This window comes from Nelumbo lutea, chromosome 4, assembly GCF_056320005.1.
Source record: "Nelumbo lutea isolate HS-2025 chromosome 4, American lotus-T2T, whole genome shotgun sequence".
NCBI lineage: Eukaryota > Viridiplantae > Streptophyta > Magnoliopsida > Proteales > Nelumbonaceae > Nelumbo > Nelumbo lutea.
This window is the reverse complement of record NC_142687.1, coordinates 86,511,768-86,530,619: the sequence shown is the minus strand read 5'-3', so window position 1 is coordinate 86,530,619 and position 18,852 is coordinate 86,511,768. Positions and strand designations below refer to the sequence as shown.

At 39.5% G+C, this 18,852-nt stretch overlaps 1 protein-coding gene across 2 annotated transcripts; it reads left to right on the top strand.

Moving 5' to 3' along the window:
• The first annotated feature begins 288 nt into the window (after positions 1-288).
• On the top strand, positions 289-18,767 carry LPA1 (tetratricopeptide repeat (TPR)-containing protein). Of its 2 annotated transcripts, none has more exons than XM_088984341.1 (9): positions 289-694; positions 1,611-1,714; positions 2,052-2,187; positions 2,570-2,801; positions 3,515-3,672; positions 4,261-4,449; positions 5,028-5,128; positions 5,414-5,510; positions 18,394-18,767. In XM_088984341.1, the coding sequence occupies exons 1-9, from the start codon at positions 470-472 to the stop codon at positions 18,466-18,468; spliced, it is 1,317 nt and encodes a 438-aa protein (XP_088840467.1). In that variant the 5' UTR covers positions 289-469; the 3' UTR covers positions 18,469-18,767. The 2 variants fall into 2 exon arrangements, 1 of the variants encoding a protein (XP_088840467.1); XR_016112877.1 differs by having other exon boundaries at positions 351-694; positions 5,032-5,128.
• The last annotated feature ends 85 nt before the right edge of the window (positions 18,768-18,852 follow it).

The window sequence follows — 18,852 nt, the reverse complement described above, 5'->3', positions numbered from 1 at the left end:
TACAAAGCAAAAAATAAAAAAAAACAAAAAACAAAAAATGTAAAAACCAGTCTGGCTCAATTCGGCCCACGCCTAAGGCCGGGCCTGTGGCACGGCCCAAGCCCAGCCCATGCCCAAGGTACGACCTGTGACACGGCCTAGGCTCGGCCCACACCCCAGGCCCAGCACGTCCCGGGCCCGCACGGGCTTGGACCATGGACATGCCGGGCCGACCCCCAAGTTATCCCTGGGGGCGGCACGGTCCGTTTCACACCTCTGCTCTTATTGAAAAACCGACCAAATCGGATTGGATCCGGCCGGTTTGGTCGGTTTGCCATCCAACATGAACACCCTAAAAGCGAGTAGCAACCAGTGAAGAGCGAGGACTGGATAACGTACACAAGGAGGGAGATTGCTTCCCCCACCTCTCGGCTCTCCCCCTCCCCAGATTTAAAATTTTCAGGCAGCTGCTCTGTTTCATGATTTCTAAATGGCCGTTGCTGCTCTTGCATTGCAGCAGCATCTGCTCTACTTGTCAAAGCCAACTACATGGCTTCCCAACAGAACCCATCTAAAATCCCAAAGGATTGGTCGTGTTTCTCTCGTCTCATGCTCTTCTTCTTCTTCTTCTTCCCCTTCGTCTTCACCGGAAACCACAACAGAGACTGCAGAGTCATGCGTCAATCTGGGTCTCTCCCTTTTCTCCAAAGGACGGGTAATTTAGCTTTCCCTTACCAGTGTTTTTAGTTTACATCTTAGCCTGCTCACTTAAATTCATCTTTTCTGCTCCCGGCTGCTCCTATTTCACAATTGCCATTCCTTCGACTGCTCAGTTATGAGATGCCTATATATTCCTAACAGATGCCCTGTGGAAAGGGTTGGATTGGTTAATTTTAGTTTCTATATAATTATTAGGTGTAATGTTTCTTCTTATACTTTTAAAGCATTCATCTGGTTTTCCTTTCTCTACCAAAAAGAAGAAACATCTACCTTGTTTTCCGACTGCGAATATTTATGATTTCATGGGCTGGCGTAAATATTTTTTCTTCATATTGATAATAAACTTTCTTTAGAGCTATAACGAGAAATGAGTGGTAGTGCTTTTTATTAAATCATTGATTATAAAGGAATGCACCGTTTCTCTGATACCCTTTTTTATTTTTTTTCTGAAACTTTTTCCGAGGTAGTTGCAAGCAATGTAACATTGGTGAATTTAATCTTCTGGACCAAATTTCTCCCTCAGATAGGGCTTTTACAACGGCTAGAGGATGGTGTTATAAATCAAATAAAAAACAAAACAGGAACTAAATTGAAGAAACATATAGCGGCAGACTTAATGATTTCTTTAAACACTTCCCAACAAAATGAACATTTTTAAGTTGATATAAAGGGAGTCTTTTCTTCCCAAGAAAGAAAAAGCAATTTTGTGATCACATATAATGTTTCAGATATATTTCTTTTACATTCTAATCCAATAATAATCTAATAGAAACCGTTATTTACACTTTTCTAAACAATGAATGAATTGCAATGCATTCTCAAAAAGTTTAACTAACATGCACTGTGGCATCTTAAGAGATGTCCTTTCTCAATTTGAAAGATGCCCTTTCTCATGTTGATGGTTGTGCCAGGTAAAAGATGCCCTTTCTCAATTTGAAACAGCGCTTACTTTAAATCCAAACCCAATGGAAGCTCAGGCTGCACTTTATAATAAAGCCTGCTGTCATGCTTACAGGTAGGACTTTCAACTTTTTTGTTTTTATCAGTTGTTAATTGATTCCTCCAGTGGTTAAAAACTCAACTTATCTACATTAAAATGAATGAGGAAGTAAGTATCACTTGTGTCATCTACAATCAGATTAAAATACTGATATTTGGATGAGTTGCAAATTGCACATTTGTACAAATTAAGTTCTAATAATGGAAAACCAGTCAGATATCTCAATTTACTTTCATTTCTTGCCACATACTGTTCCTAAGAGAATTTGGAGTTGGGTATCATTTAAGTTGAAGCTGAGAATTCTTATATGACATGATGGATTTTCTTTTATTTTTTTCCTTTCTTGAGCTAGAGGTGAAGGAAAGAAGGCTGCAGATTGCCTGCGTACTGCTTTACGAGAATACAATCTCAAATTTGGCACTATTCTTAATGATCCAGACTTGGCCTCCTTCAGAGCCTTGCCCGAATTTAAAGAACTACAAGAGGAGGTGTACTGTTTTATACAAAAGTCTACTTTGTAACTACTTTCCTAATTTAATTTATGCACATCCAATTTAGCATCCTAGATATGCCGATTTTCATGAAAAGAGAGCAAAGTTGTGTAAAACTGTCCTGGAAAAGGAAATGATCTACAAGGAAGACATCCAGTAATCTTATTGGGTTGATGCTCAAAGTCTCCTATGTTGAAGTATTGAGTAATTAGTACAATGTGCTCCACATGCTTGGCATGGTTCATAGAACTTCCTTGATCTATCTCACTGGTACCAGGGTTTCTTTAATACCTTCATAATGATATATTGTATTATCCTTTTAACTAATTTTTTATCCATTAAGTGTTAAGCCCTTAATAAATCTTGGCCTTAATTACAGGCTAGGCTTGGTGGAGAGGACATTGGCTACAGTTTCAGGAGAGATCTCAAACTCATCAGTGAAGTCCAAGCACCATTTCGTGGGGTTAGGAGATTCTTTTATTTTGCATTTACTGCGGGTGCAGGAATTGGAACATTCTTCACAGTACCTAGATTGTTCCGTGCACTTAAAGGTGGTGATGGAGCTCCAGGTCTCTGGGAAACTGCTGGAAATGCAGCCATTAACATTGTAGGTAAATATTTTTTTCGTTTTGGGATGGTGGCTGGTGGTAGTGGAGCATTAAAAAGACAAATATTAATTTTAAACAACCAAAAAGATGTAGTGATTCGGAGATTCATTGTTTTTACCCTCTGTCATACCTTTCACAATGTACGCTAAGGTTTTCGGGCAACCTATGGTACCCAGATAGCTGTATAAGCGTTTCATACTGTGTCGGATGTTTCAATTTTCAGTCTAAATTTCTTTTCTGACATCTTGTCCATCCATGCCCTTGCCATTATCTGGATAAAATGGCAGGTAATTTGTAGACAATGCACACACATATGAACGATTAAAATATAAATCAAATAATTAAATGAAAAGTATAACATACCTGATTTTCAGGATACCGTCCTGCGGACCCAAAATGACTTACACATACTCATTTCAATATATAGAGGGGCCATATTGCATTTTTTCCAAGCACTAAGATGCCTAAATTTATATACTTCCCTAGTTGGTTGCCTCAGTGATAGGCCTTCAAGATTCCTAATTTTTCAGTAGGTGACACTTCAAGCCTTTAACTATACTGCTTTCACATGGTTTTCTATCATCAGCCTGGAACAAGTGAAATGTAAGCTACATTGTTCTATTGGACTTATTTTAAAAAGATTCCATGGTTTTGAGAAATGAAAATAACAAGTAGTTTCTTAAATTGACTAAGCTTCTAAATCAGTACCTCTACAGGTATTATAGTACTTGTGGCATTATTTTTCTGGGACAACAAGAAAGAGGAGGAACAGCTAGCACAAATATCCAGGGACGAAACACTCTCAAGGTTGCCTTTGCAGCTTTCAACTAATCGAGTTGTTGAGCTTGTCCAGCTAAGAGACACTGTTAGGCCAGTTAGTATCAGCATTTTCCTTTCCCTTTCTATAATGCAATAACTGTTATCATTACGTTCAGAATTTTTGTTTTCAGAAAAGACCAAATAATATAATTTCTCATTAGGAAGATTATATCATTGTCATCCACCAAGCCAATCCTTCTTTCAACTATTTAGGTCATTCTTCTTCGCCTTCTCAGTTTTTACTTTATACACAGCCATACCGTTGTGATTATAACTCAAATTCATAGGCCTTTTATGGAATTTTATCTCTTAATTATCTGTATACATTTCAGGAAATTTTCATGATCCATAGGGTTCAAAATTATTTTGGAATGTATTTGATTTTCAAGTAAAAGAAAAATCGTCATTTTCCTTTGTCTAATTTGATGAAATTTCCCAATAGAAAGCAAAATCACAAAAGGTTAAAAAATTTAGCTGGACTTTTCTTTCAAAAATTCCTTAAAACTGTGTTTAGATGTCTGATAGACACCTTTCATATAATAAGGGTGGTTATATTCTTGGTCTTTTCACATGCTGCAATAAGTGATCATTCTTACATTTTTAATCTGTACATTTTTCCATTCTCAATAAGTTATGCTTTTAGGTGATTTTAGCTGGGAAAAAAGAGACTGTTTCTCTAGCTATTCAGAAGGCTGAAAGGTTCAGAACTGAGCTCCTCAAGCGAGGAGTTCTTTTAGTTCCTGTCATCTGGGGTGAAGGTCGAACACAGCCAACTGAGAGAAAAGGCTTTGGTGTTTCATCAAAGGCAGCTACTTCTCTTCCTTCTATTGGAGTAAGATATATGGGTTCTATCTATATGATTATTGAATATTTCATCCCTGGAGCTAATATTATATCACTATTTAGGTTGATGAGAAAAATGCATCACTATTTAGCTCTCATAATTTCTATCCTGTTAATCATCAGATCTCTAGATAAATTACCATGTAGTATATAGATTAAGTATTGAATACTGTAATTGTTGTATGTCATGATGCTAAGAAGTATGCTACATTCTACTTCTTTTATAAATCAAAAAGCTGTTTGTATGTTGTGAGAAACTCAATAGACTTTATATTAGTTAAAATTATGTCTTACAAATTATGTTGTGGGTCAGTGGCTGGCATGTCTATATGTGTTGGTTGAAAGCATGCATATGCTTCTTATGTACATCAACACCTTTCAAATTTTCTTCCCAAACATAGCCAGTTGCAATAGTGATGCCTAACCTTTCAAATTTCCCAGTCTGCCCCTCCCAACATTGGGTAACGGCCTTTCATTTAAATTTTGGACAATTTATTGCAAACCAGGACAGTTCTTAATATTTGACCATTATTACTAATTTGACACTATGTAATGCTATCACGGTAGGAAGATTTTGAGAAGCGTGCACAATCTATTATTGCAAAGTCACGGTTGAAAGCAGAGGTGCGATTTAAGGCTGAGGTTGTATCACCTGCTGAATGGGAAAGGTGACATGCTACTCTCCCCTCACCTTTTTTTTTGCTCTAAAATGGTTATTCTGTAGTGTGATTGAAACAAAACCATTTTATTTTCTTCTAGATCTTATATGAGAAAAGATAGCACCTTTTTAAACAAAATAGAAGTTGAAGCTAATGGTCCTTGACTTATTCAATTATTTTTCTCTTTTCGGTTATTGGGTCCATCTAGATGTTCGGAATCAGTTGATTTCTAACTTTTCTACTCCCAGTTTTATTTTTCCCTTTTCCAGATATTGAAATATTTTAATCCTTCAGGTGGATTTGTGATCAACAAAAGTCAGAAGGTGTTACTCCTGGTGAGGATGTATACATAATATTGCGCCTGGATGGTCGTATTAGAAGATCAGGGAAGGTAAAATATAAATCATGGAATTTGTTTCTTATGTGGTTAAATGAAAACAGATGGCATGCAAAATCAATAAGAATATAGGTTACTCTTATGTAGCAGAAGACATAGTGGATGAGTAAGTTTGTTTCAAGAATATTAGTCATGATTTGCAAAACTAATCTTCAAGTTTATTTAATGATCCATCAAGTTTCCAATTTACAATCATCTAAAATTTGTCAACTCTTAGAATGATAAATGCTTTTATAGAAAAGGGCCAACCCAGTGCATGAATCTCCTGCCAATGCTTGGGAGGGACAGATGCATGCAGCCTTACCCTTGCACATATAGAGAGGCTGTTTCCAAGATTTTGAAACCTGGTCACCAGGTTGCAATGGAGCAACCCAACCATTATGCCGAGGCTTTTATCTCCCATCTAAAAGGAACATTACCTAATGTCAATACTATCTTGGGTAAGATGAGAAGTTGTGGCTTGTTCTAGGTTGTGAAGATTTGATGAGAGCCTGCTCACCACAGGAATCTTCTTTGAGGGAGACTCTGCCTCCTGAAATCAGAAAATAGAGAGAGAGAGAGAGAGAGAGAGAGAGAGAGAGAGAGAGAGAGAGAGAGAGAGACAAAAGATTCTGAAATGGCTCGATGCCTTTCTCATTGTTTCATGGACTATTTATAGACGTCGGTTACCCCCCTTTCAGCCATAATGGGCCATCTTGCGAGGTCCTCGGGCATACACTAGTTTAATGGGCCTAAATGGACCATTCACAGTTCTGTTATTATCAACAGTTCCATCAACTCCGCCCCCCTTTATAACAACCTTGTCCTCAAGGTTAATGCTGGGGTAGTGTTGTTGCAGCTGACAGTAGTCTTCCCATGTGGCGTCTTCCGGTGGAAGGTGTTTCCATACCACCAAGGCTTGCTGAACTGACTTATTGCCATCTCGGATCCACCTGAAGTCAGCAATGTGATCCATTTCCGGCTGTAGAACCCCCTCCTCAGAAAATTCTGGTAAGCAAGCTGAAACCGAAGGGACTGGCCCTAAATGTTTCTTCAATAGGGATACATGAAATGTTGGGTGTATCTTGGAAGAGCTAGGGAGGTCTAACTTATAATCCACCTTCCCCACCCTGGTTACAATACAGAATGGACTATAAAATCTGGGAGCCAACTTTTGAGAGGACCGTTTAGCCAAGCTACTCTGCTTGCCTCAGCTTCAAATAAACCCAGTCTCCTACCTCGAACTGAACATCTCGATGTTTCTTATCATAGTGGGCCTTCATTTGTTGTTGCGCCTTTAGTAAGTTGGCTTTTAAGTCCTTAAGGACTGCATCTCTGTCTGCTAGATGTTCATCTACTTCAGCCACAACTGTTGATCCCTTCTCATAGGATAGTTAGTAGGGAGGGTGTTTCCCTTCCATATAGAGCATGAATAGGTGACATGCCAATTGAAACATGAAAATAAGTGTTATTACCAGTATTCCGCCCACGGAAGCCACCTGGCCCACTTCCCGGGGTAGTCACTAGTAAAGCACCGAAGGTAGGTCTCAAGGGAACGATTCACCACCTCTGTCTGTCCATTGGATTGTGGATGATAGCTGGTGGAGTGATGGAGTTTCGTTCCTTGCACCCGGAAGTATTCACCCCAGAAACGGCTCATGAAAGTTGAGTCCTGATCAGAGGTAATTGCCTTGGGCGTGCCATGTAAATGGGAGACCTCCTGGACAAAAATTTTGGCCACTTGTGCTGCAGTATATGGATGTGATAGTGGTGCAAAATGCGCATACTTAGACAGCCCATCCACAAAAACAACGACTGTCTTTCCGCCGGAAGGAGATAGACCAGTAATGAAATCCATAGTTACCTCATCCCATACTTGTTCCGGGAGCGGTATAGGTTGTAACAGCCCAGCCGGGGACTGATTGTCATATTTATGCTGCTGACATATTGCACACATGGCAACATACTCCTGAATCTGTCTCTTCATCCCCACCCAATAAAAATGAGAGGATACCCTACGATAGGTTCGTAGGATGCCAGAATGTCCACCCACTGGAGAAGTGTGAAAATGCTCTAAGAGGGCCGGAATGTGGGTTGAGTTACTTGGCAACACCATTCTGCCCTTGTGCATCAGAGTTTCATTACAAAGGGAGAAACCAGGTGGGACTTGTTCCCCATTTAGAATCTGGTTTCTGATCTTAATGAGGCTAGCATCATGTAAAGAGACTGGGCCGAATGGGCCCTTACAGCCTTTCGTGTGATATCCTTTATTTTATCTTTTATTTTATGTTGATGGGCCTCACGTAATGGACCTGTTATTTGTTCTTATTTTATTTTCTTCATGTAACTGCCAAGCTGGCCGCCCACTTAAGGGTATACTTGTCATCATCAATTTTTAGAGATTAATAAAATAGGGTTAGATGAGAAGGGTGATTAATTCAACTTCTTCTTCTCTTACCTCTTTTCTTCGCCATCTTCCTCTCTTATACAGTTATTCAGATCTATTCTATTCTGCTAATCACTAAGTTTAATCTTGATATTAGAGGACTGATTTACATCTTGGTATCAGAGCAGGTTCAGTTCCTCTTCCTTCTTTTTTCTTTGTTCCTGTACACTCTAAAATCAAGACAGTGTATGGAGAGATAGGTTCTCTATAGTATAGAGAATCACTTGCCTAGTTGGTAGAAGGGTTTGGAGAGTTTAGTTCTGGCCAGATTTTGCCAAGAAGTGATGTTGTTTTGCTACTGCTCAAAACCCTAGCCGACTAGAGATTTTCGAGGTTACTAGGAAAGGTGAAGCTTGGGTGTGGCGCTCTGTGCTTGGAAGGTGTCTTGTGACTGCTAAAGGAGGGCGGTTCAGGTTTGGAAGAGTTTGGGTTAGTTTGGTGGGTGCGACAGTGTCTTCTCTCTTCCTCCCATTTGCTGGACGGAGCAAAACCCTAGTTTTTCAAGCACCCAAGTTCTGGTTTGACTTCAAGTAAGTTTACATAGTCAAAATTTTTTGTTCTTTGATTTTCATTTGATTAATGGAGGCATACGGAAGTGAGTTCAAGCAGGTGCCAGTTTCTGGACCTGCTTTAGTAGATTCTGTTTTGACTGGTGTTATCACAATTAAGCTAGATGGGACAAACTATCTTGCTTGGGCACAATCTATAAAAATCTATGTTTGTAGTAGAGGAAAACTCGGGTATCCCACAGGCAGCAAGGTGAAACCCAAAGAGACAGACCCTGAATTTGAAAGATGGATACAAGAGAACTATACTGTTATAGGATGGTTAGTCAACTCTATGCAATCTCATATAAGCCAACACTATCTCTGGATATCTTTGGCTAAGGAGATATGGGACAGTGTAACTGAGACCTATTCACAGAAACTGAATGTAGCCGAAGCATACAAATTGAAAAGTGATGTGAAGAACTTGAGACAGGGGGAGAAGAGTGTGGCAATCTACTACTTTATACTAAAATCCCTATGGCAGGAAATTGATGTTATGGAGACAGTGGTATGGGAGAGTAAAAAGGATGCTGAAATGTATAGAAAGCTAGTGGAGAGAAATAGGGTGTTTGAGTTTCTCACTGGACTCAACCCCGAGTTTGATATTATCAGACAGAACATTTTGGCCAGGGATGAGGTTACTCTTTCACAGTCATATGCTATGATAAGTAGTGAGGAGAGTAGGCGGCAGGTGCAGTTGCAGAGTCCATCTACAGAACATTTTGCACATGCGGGAATGAAATCGAAGGGCCCTACTGAGAAAAGAGAGCAGATGTGTGAATATTGCAAGAAACCATGACATACAAAGGACACCTGCTGGAAACTTCATCCTGAACTTCTTCCTGATAGGTTTAAGAACAATAATAACCCTAAGAAGGGCCGTCAGGTGGGAAAATCCAAGACTGCTAATGCTGCTACAGTGCTTGAAGGGGGAAGTAAGGAAAGCAAAGAAAAATCAACTATTGAGCAATTGGCTGCAATGAAGTTGGATTTTGAGAAGTATGGGAGGCTCCTAAATCACCTGGAAGCTACAATTTCTTCAATTCACCCTTCCAACAGTACATCATCTTCATCGGCTTTTGCTCACTCAGGTACCCGTGCTTCTGCGAATCATGCTTTAGCTTCAGGTAATAATAAAATCCCTTGGGTTATTGATTCCGGTGCATCAAACCATATGACTAGCCTATCTAACCTGTTTTGCTCTTATCATCTCTTTGGGAAAGAGAAAATATCCCTTGCCGATGGGTCCCTTGCCCCCATCTCTGGTCAAGGTGATATAAAGACCTCTGACACTCTGTTCTTATCTTCTGTTCTTCATGTCCCTAAGCTTAATACAAACCTCTTATCTATTAGTAGCTTAACAAAGTCAATGAATTGCAACATAACTTTCTTTCCCACTCATTGTGTTTCTCAGGACCTGCAATCTCAGAGGATGATTGGGAGTGGCCATGAGGCGAACGGAATATACTTGCTGGACACACCAGATCAAGCTTTGGGTCCACCTCATGGAGTTGCCTTAGAGTCAGTCGTGTCAGAGTTTGTTAACAAAATTTTATTATGTCATTTTCGGTTTGGTCACTTGTCCTTTTCTGCTTTGAGTCATCTGTTCCCAGATATGTTTAAAGGAGTGTCTTTATCGAGTCTTCATTGTGAATCATGTGAGCTGGCAAAGCATTGTAGACATTCCTATTCAATTAGCAATAAAAGATCATTTTCTCCTTTCCATATTGTTCACTATGATGTGTGGGGGCCATATCACATGCCAACCATGGGGGGTTACAGGTACTTTATCCTTTTTATTGATGATTATTCACGTTACACTTGGATTTATCTCATGAAATCTAGGGATGAAGTACTGGCTATTGTGAAAAATTTTCATGAACTCATCCTCACCCAGTTGAATGCCCGTATCAAAATATTCCGCTCTGACAATGCTAATGAGTATTTTGAGAGAACCCTCTCCACCTATCTTGAAACTTTTGGGGTTATTCATTAAAGTTCTTGTTTCTACACTCAACAAAACGGGGTGGCGGAAAGAAAGAACAGGCATGTGGTTGAGGTTGCCAGATCCCTCTTATTTGCATCCCATGTTCTTATAAAGTTTTGGGGAGATGCTGTTCTTACTGCTACCTTTCTGAACAACCGTATGCCCTCCCGGGTCCTTGGCTTTAAAACCCCTTTTAGTCTTCTCTTCCCAGATAAGGATCTCTTTTCTCTTCCTCTCCGTGTGTTTGGGTGTACTTGCTATGTGCATATTCATAGTCACCAAAGGCACAAGTTTGAACTTAAGGCTCATAAGTGTTTCTGGGATATTGTTCCACATTGAAGGATTATTGCTGTTTTGATTCAGTTCATGGCACCCGCTTTGTATCTCGGGATGTCACCTTTGTAGAGTTGACTCCCTTCTTTAGTATTCCTCCTGAGGGGGAGAAATTTGATGGGTACTTTGCTATGTCTCCAGCTGTTCCTCTTCCCATCGCTTGTGAGTCCGATCATGGGGTGTCCACCTCTTCCACTGGACCTACCTCTAATGTCCCTGCTCCCCCTCCTGCTTCTGCTCCTGCTCTCAAAAGGTGGTACCAAAGTCAGGGATTCAAACATGTGTGGGTTGTTTCCACTCCTTCAGAAGAGCATCTTGCCACTCCCATTATTCCTGAGGAAACAGGTCAGCCCTCTACTGATCCATCTCAGACTATTCTAGACCTTGACCTTCCTATTGCTCTTCGCAAGGGCAAGCGGAAGTGTATAACCCATTGTATCTCCAAACACTTATCTTACAACCTTCTCTCCCCTTCCTACTACTCTTTTCTTGCCTCTGTTTCTTCCCATGTGATACCCAAGTTTGTACCAGAAGCTTTATCTCAAGCTAAATGGAGGAAAGTTATGATGACTGAACTTGATGCATTGCATAAGAATCATACCTGGGATATTGTGGACTTGCCGGAAGGGAAGGAACCAGTGGGTTGTAAATGGGTGTTTATTATTAGATATCACTCTGATGGCTCTGTTGAGAGGTTTAAGGCTCGGTTGGTTATTAAGGGTTACACCCAAATATATGGCATTGACTATCTTGAGACATTTGCTCCTGTAGCTAAGATGACTTCAGTCAGGGTTTTACTTTCTCTAGCAGTTACTTTTGACTGGCCTCTACACCAGTTCGATGTTAAAAATGCCTTCTTGAATGGAGAACTGCATGAAGAGGTCTATATGTCTCTACCTCCGAGAGTGTATGGGAAAGAAATGAAAGGCAATGTGTGTAAATTACACAAATCTATTTATGGTCTCAAGCAATCTCCTTGGGCTTGGTTTGAGAGATTTCGGGCTGCTCTTGTCTCTTTTGGCTACATTCAAACACAATCTGATCATACACTGTTCTTGAAGAGAAATGACTCTCTGGTGACCTTGATTGAAGAGGCCAATAAACTAAAAGCATTTCTCAACTCTGCATTTGAAATCAAAGATTTGGGAGATCTTTGGTATTTCCTGGGCATTGAAGTTGCTCGATCTAAGGATGGTATATTCATATCTCAGTGCAAATATGTCATTGATCTTCTTGTTGAAACTGGTAAACTTGGAGCTAAACCCATCTCCACTCCCATTGGTCCTAATCATAAGCTTTCTGCCACAGATGGTGAACTTTTGTCTAATAAGGGAGTGTTTTAGAGACTGCTTGGGAAGCTGTTATACCTTTGCATGACTCAACCAGATATTTCCTATGCAGTCAGTGTTATCAATCAGTTTATGCATTCTCCCAGAGATATTCATCTAGTTGCTGCAGAAAGGGTTCTGTGCTACTTGAAAGGTACTCCAGGGAAAAGTATTCTATTTGCTAAGCATGGTCACATGAATCTGAAAGCCTTTACTGATGTAGATTGGGCAAGATGTATTGATGACAGAAGGTCCACCTCTGGTTATTGTGCTCTGGTTGCTGAGAATATTGTGTCTTGGAGGAGTAAGAAACAATTAGTAGTTGCTAGATCCTCAGCTGAAGCAAAATACAGGGCAATGGCTCATGGTGTGTTAGAATTATTATGGCTACGATCCCTTCTAGAGGAATCGGGGGTGGACTACGAGAAACCAATGATGCTCTATTGTGACAACCAAGCTACTATCAACATTGCACAATCTTGTTCAACATGACAGAGTCTCTTCAGGAGAAGTTTGTTTACCATTTGTCACATCAGAAGAGCAACTAGCTGATATCTTGACCAAGGGAGTTCTCAAGGGGAAATTGACACACTATATAAGCAAGCTGAGCATGATTGATATCTATGCTCAGCTTGAGGGGGAGTGTAAAGAGACTGGGCCGAATGGGCCCTAACAGCCTTTCATGTGATATCCTTTATTTTATCTTTTATTTTATGTTGATGGGCCTCACTTAATGGGCCTGTTATTTGTTCTTATTTTATTTTCTTTATGCCGCTCACTTAAGGGTATACTTGTCATCATCAATTTTTAGAGATTAATAAAATAGGGTTAGAGGAGATGGGTGATTAATTCGACTTCTTCTTCTCTTACCTCTTCTCTTCACCATCTTCCTCTCTTATACAGTTATTCAGATCTGTTCTATTCTGCTAATCACTAAGTTTAATCTTGATATTAGAGGACTGATTTACATCTCATCATTAGAGGTTTCCTCCCTCAGCTGACTCATAAATGGACAAGTGAGCTTAGAAACTACCATTTGACAAACAAAGCATCCGCAACTAGATTGGATGGACCTGTTTTGTACTCTATTGTGAAGTCAAAGCCTAGCAGCTTATATAGCCACTTTTGTTGTACCTCATTCAGAACCGGTTGTTCTATTAGATATCTTAAGCTTCTTTGATTGGAGCGAATGGTAAAAGCTCAACCCAGCAAGTACCCCCTCCATTTTTGCACAGCCTACACAACCGCCATTAACTCCTTTTCATATGTGGATTTACCTTGGGCCAGTGGTGAGAGAACCTTGTTGAAATAGGCAATGGGCTTTTCGTCTTGTAACAATATTGCCCCTATGCCCTTTCCTGACGCATCCAATTCTACTACAAACAGTTTTGAAAAACCTGGTAGGGACAAGATGGGAGGGGTTGTAAGGGCCATCTTCAGTGTCGTGAAGGCGTTCTCCGCTTCTTCCGACCACTGGAAAGCATTCTTCTTGAGCAAGTTTGTTAGTGGGGCCGTCATAGTGTCGTACCCCTTAATGAATCACCTGTAATACCCAGTAGGGCCCAAAAAACCCCTAAGATCCTTGATAGTCATGGGCGGCCACTGCAACATACAATTTATCTTGTCTGGATCTACTCTAGCTGTGCCTGTGGTGACAATGTGTCCTGCATCTGTCCAAAATCACATTTTGACCTTTTAGCATACAACTGGTTGGCTCTAAGAATGTCAAAGGTGGAGCGCAAATGCTGCATGTGAGACTTCCGATCCGTGCTATAAACTAAATATCATAAAAAAACACCAGAATAAAACGCCGCAAATACGGATGAAGGATCTCATTTATTAAGGACTGAAAAGTAGACGGGGCATTAGTGAGGCCAAAAGGCATCACCAAAAATTCATAGTGGCCCTTGTGGGTCCTAAATGCCATTTTATAGACGTCTTGAGCATGTACTCTAATTTGATGGTACCCTGCCCGTAAATCTAATTTGGAGAAAATCTTAGCCATACCAAGCTCATCCAGCAGTTCATCAATTATGGGTATCGGAAACTGATCCCAGACTGTAATTTTATTTAGGGCATGGTAGTCAATGCAAAAATGCCACATGCCATCTTTCTTCTTAACCAAGAGGACAGGTGCTGAATACGGACTGTTACTAAGCTGTATCATGCCTTTGTGCCTGAGTTCCTTCACCAATTTTTCTATTTTTGTTTTTTGGCAATGCAGATACCGGTCGCACATTAGCAGGCATAGCACCTGGTTTGATTGGAATCCAGTGGTCATGTGACCGCACTGGTGGCAAGCCAGAGGGTTCTTGGAAAACATTTGAGTAACCAATGAGTAGTAACTGCAGTTCGGTTTCCTATGTTTCATAAATGGTTTCACTGTCACTCCCGGAGAAGGTTGGGCCTGGTTGACTCACGCCCAGGCTCGTTAGTATAGCTCCCTTTGCACCAGTTCTTGCCTCCAGAATAAGGTTTAACTCTCTTGTTGTATTGGCTCGGGTTCCCAACCTTTAAGGTTACATCGCTTGCCTTGGCTCTGGAAATCCATTGTGAGGTGGGCCCAATCACACGTTATTGAACCCAACTCTTTTAACCATTGAAACCTTAACACCACATCAGCCCCAGAGAATTCTAGCGGGTACAAATCCACTCGGAATTCACACCCTTGCATCTGTAACCTGAGCCCTTCGCATACTCCATCGCACCAGATACAGTTACCATCAGCTACATGGATGTAGAACGGGATGGTTGGTTCAATTGCTAGCCCCAACTGCTTAGCCAGCACAACGGTAACAAAATTCAAAGTACTACCACTGTCGATTAACATTGCGATCCGTCGTCCCATAAGCCGGCCCATCACCTGCATTGTCTGGGCTAAATATGTCCTTGTCAGAGCCTGTAAGGAAATGGCCGGCTCTCCTGGTTCCCCTAACTGGCTTGGTTCATCCTTGTCGTCGGCCCAATCATCTTAATAGTCTCCCTCAGGATCGATTGTAAGGTGAACACCTGATGTCGCTTACACTTGTGTCCAGGGAAAAATTTCTCGTCGCAGTTGTAGCAGAGCCCTCGTTCCCTGCGAGCCTGCATTTCTGACCATGAGAGCTTTTTCAAGGGAATCGTTTGAGTTGGTATTGTCGTTGCCTTGGTAGCCAAACCTTCAGGACGATTGAGTGGAGTTTTCAAGATTGGTTCTGTGCCTCGGTTTCTATTTAGCCTGTCCTTGTGGAGTCTAGCCAGTCCAACGGCTGCGAACATGGTGGTAGTTTGCATGGCCTTCATCTCTACCCGTATTTCATCTCGGAGACCGCCAGTGAAGCATCCTACGAGTGCATTCTCCGGCCAACCATACACTCTCATTGCTAGTCGCTCAAATGCAACCTAGTATTCCCGCACAGTGCCTACTTGTCGTAGCTTTGGTAGAGCTTCATCGAAATTTTCAGAAGAGGAAGGTCCAAAATGGATACAGAGGGCTTCTGGAAATTCTTTCCACGTCATCTAAGGATGCGATCGTTTGTACCACTGAAACCAGTTGATTGCCTCTCCTTCTAAGTACACCGAAGCGATCGCTACTCTTTGGTGGCTCGCGATCTCTTGGATACCAAAGTATCGCTTTGCTCTGTAGATCCAAGAAAGAGGATCTTCTCCCTGAAAGCCGAAAAGTCCACTTTGACTTGCCAGTGATTATTTCCGCCGAATCGGCGAGAGCTGTCTTGGCTGGAACTCTCGTCACCATTTTCTTTGTTGTTTGATCATGCATTCATCTTCTCACACTGTGACATCACCGCTGAGATCGCTTCCTTGATCTCTCGCAGGTCGTCAGAGAATTTGTGTAGATCGACCTCAATTCGGTCCACTCTCTCTTCTATTGACGCTGATCTGGTATGTGGCATGGATAGCCACTTCTCTGGACAAAATCTCAAGCTCTGATACCAGCAAGGTTTAAAATGTCGATGTCGATGGAAATGTCGCTTACCAAAATATAGGACATATGTCGGAAATGTCGAGGGAAAATATTGTAAAAATTAGAGACATTGTGGAAACATTATGAAATACGTGGAAATATGCAAAGATATTTTGTAAAATGATAAAAGAAGCATTAATACATATTTCTAGACTATTATCTTATTCCCAACCATTGTATAAAGCTAAGAAACTAAGATCAATAACAACTTAGTAAATGACGATTTACTGATTTATTATGTATTTTGATGTTTTTACAAGATTATCTGATATTTTCTTTTCTTATTTTTAATTCTGATTTATTATATTTATTTCACACTAGTAAATAGAAATACACTTATTCTGATTTTTTAAATATTAAAGTTATAATACATTATGTTTTATTATAAATTTAATAAACTGATTCTCCTTTTTGTAGTATTAAGATTATGATAAATTCTGATTTCTTATAAAATTTAATGAATTTATTATGATTTTTAATACTAAATTTATAATAAATTATGATTTAGTGTAAAATTTATTAAATTTATTCTGATTTTTTATATTAAATGTAGAATATGGTTTATTATAAAATTTAATAAACATTTTCTGATTTTAATAAATATTTAAAAAATACTAACTAGTTAATATTTTATTACTTGAAAAATATTTTATGTTTTATATTATAAAGTAATTAATTTATTCATTTGTTTTTATATTTTGTTAATTTTTTTTATAAATATTTTATTTGAAATATTAAATAGAAATTATTAATGGAATAATCTATATTAATATACTGTATTATATTAATATAATATACTAATACATTATATTTTTAATGTACATTAGTTGACATCCTGTCGACATAATAGGAAAAACTGTATTTTTTTTGGTTATTTGGATCGATTTGGTCGACATTTCTGAAATATAGGAAATGTCGACCGACATAATGTAATTTTTATATTACCATCCACTTTCATGTTGGTGAGCCTCGACATCGACATATGTCGGGCGACATTAGCGACATTTGGCGACATTTGAAACCATGGATACCAGAATTGATGAGAGCCTGCTCACCACAGGAGTCTTCTTCGAGGGAGACTGCCTCCTGAAATCAGAAGAGAGAGAGAGAGAGAGAGAGAGAGAGAGAGAGAGAGAGAGAGAGAGAGCAAAAGATTCTGAAATGGCTCAACGCCTTTCTCATTGTTTCATTGACTATTTATAAATGTTGGTTACCCCCTTTTCAGCCATAATGGGCCATCTTGCGAGGTCCCCAGGTATACACTAGTTTAATGGGCCTAAATGGGTTATTCACAGTTTTGTTATTATCAACAGTTCCATCAAGACTTCAGAGTAGATAAAGATGAAAAAGCATACAAGTTACCTAATTGAGAAATAAATGATAAGGTATCCTCATCTTAAAATTTGACAAATATAGTATAGCTTGGTTTGTGAAAGTAGTTAGGATGACATGGAGATAACAATAGATGTTAAACTTTTCTTTAGATCCTTTTGACCATTTTTTTGTTTGTTTGTTTATTTCAAAAATGGTGAAGTGTGAATATGCCAAAAAGTCTATCCATACAAGTATTACCCATGTACTACAAAGAGGTATTGATGGGAGTCCTTTTAAGCTTCCAGAAAGAAGGTGAAATAAAACTATCCTGTAAAGTAATAGAAATGAGAGGCAAAAAAATAGATTTTAGTCTGCTATTTCAATATCCTTTTGAACAGAAAGCCATGAAAGCACCATACCCACAGCCTCATTGAGCAAAAAACCAGTGCTTTTTTCCCCACAAACTGGCCATATCGCAGCAAATATGCTGCCTTTGTTGCCGAGACTTTTGACCTGCCACGAAGGCTAGATATCCATGGTTGTGTTGGGGAGGCCCGACTGCACCATCTGACCTTAAATCTCCAAAAAAATAGACCTAAAGAAAACATACTCACAATGGTGACGCAGAGGCACCATTATAACCATAGTGCTATCTTTTACCTATTTAATTTTAGTGAAATAGGTAGCATAGAATTTTATCTTTTACCCATTCAAGGAAAGATCTGGGTCACTTTATTGATCTCTGTCCATTATAACCATAGTGTTCTGACAGTTGGGCATCTTTCTTCAGCTTTCTTGATTAAAAATGGAAATTACTCCACAGGGATCAATAATTGCATCATGGGTTTCTCCTAAGAGAATCCCTTTGACCATGCATTTTTCTTGTTTAGACTAGTGGTGGTATATGAAATTTTTAAATTTAAACTTTACTCAATGTACCATGCTATTGTTGGTAATTGGTTGCATTTGATCTGGCAGGGGATGCCCGATTGGCAACAAATTGTGAAGGAAGTTCCACCAATGGAAGCTTTTCTAAGCAAGCTAGAAAGATAAAAGTTTTTTCTGTGCTTCCCCCGCATTTCATAGAGATTTGTTTGTTAACAAATGAAGCACTAGGAACTGTCTATCATGCTTTATAATTTCCATTTCACAAGAAAAAAGGTTTCTGTAATTTGCCTCATCAATAGCTCCTTCAATCTTTAATGTCGTCTAGTCAATTTTATCAAGATAGAGGAGTAATTGGGGTCTTTGATGTTGAAATTCCTCCTACCATGTTTGTAGATATTTTGAGATTAGTCTGTTTATGTAATCTATCAAGCACAAAAATAATAAAAAGAGTAAACAGAAGCAAACTGAATGCTTGCGTGAGTGCACTGATTTTGGAACTTGGAGATTTCTTTCTTATGTGAACTGTAAACTATTGAATGTTTCCTGAAT

Bases quoted from the DNA above. Each gene is read 5' to 3' on its own strand.
- LPA1 (XM_088984341.1), top strand. From the start codon at position 470: ATGGCCGTTGCTGCTCTTGCATTGCAGCAGCATCTGCTCTACTTGTCA. The intron at 695-1,610 runs GTAATTTAGCTT...TGGTTGTGCCAG, and splicing joins CCCTTTTCTCCAAAGGACGG to GTAAAAGATGCCCTTTCTCA. The intron at 5,511-18,393 runs GTAAAATATAAA...TTGATCTGGCAG, and splicing joins GTATTAGAAGATCAGGGAAG to GGGATGCCCGATTGGCAACA.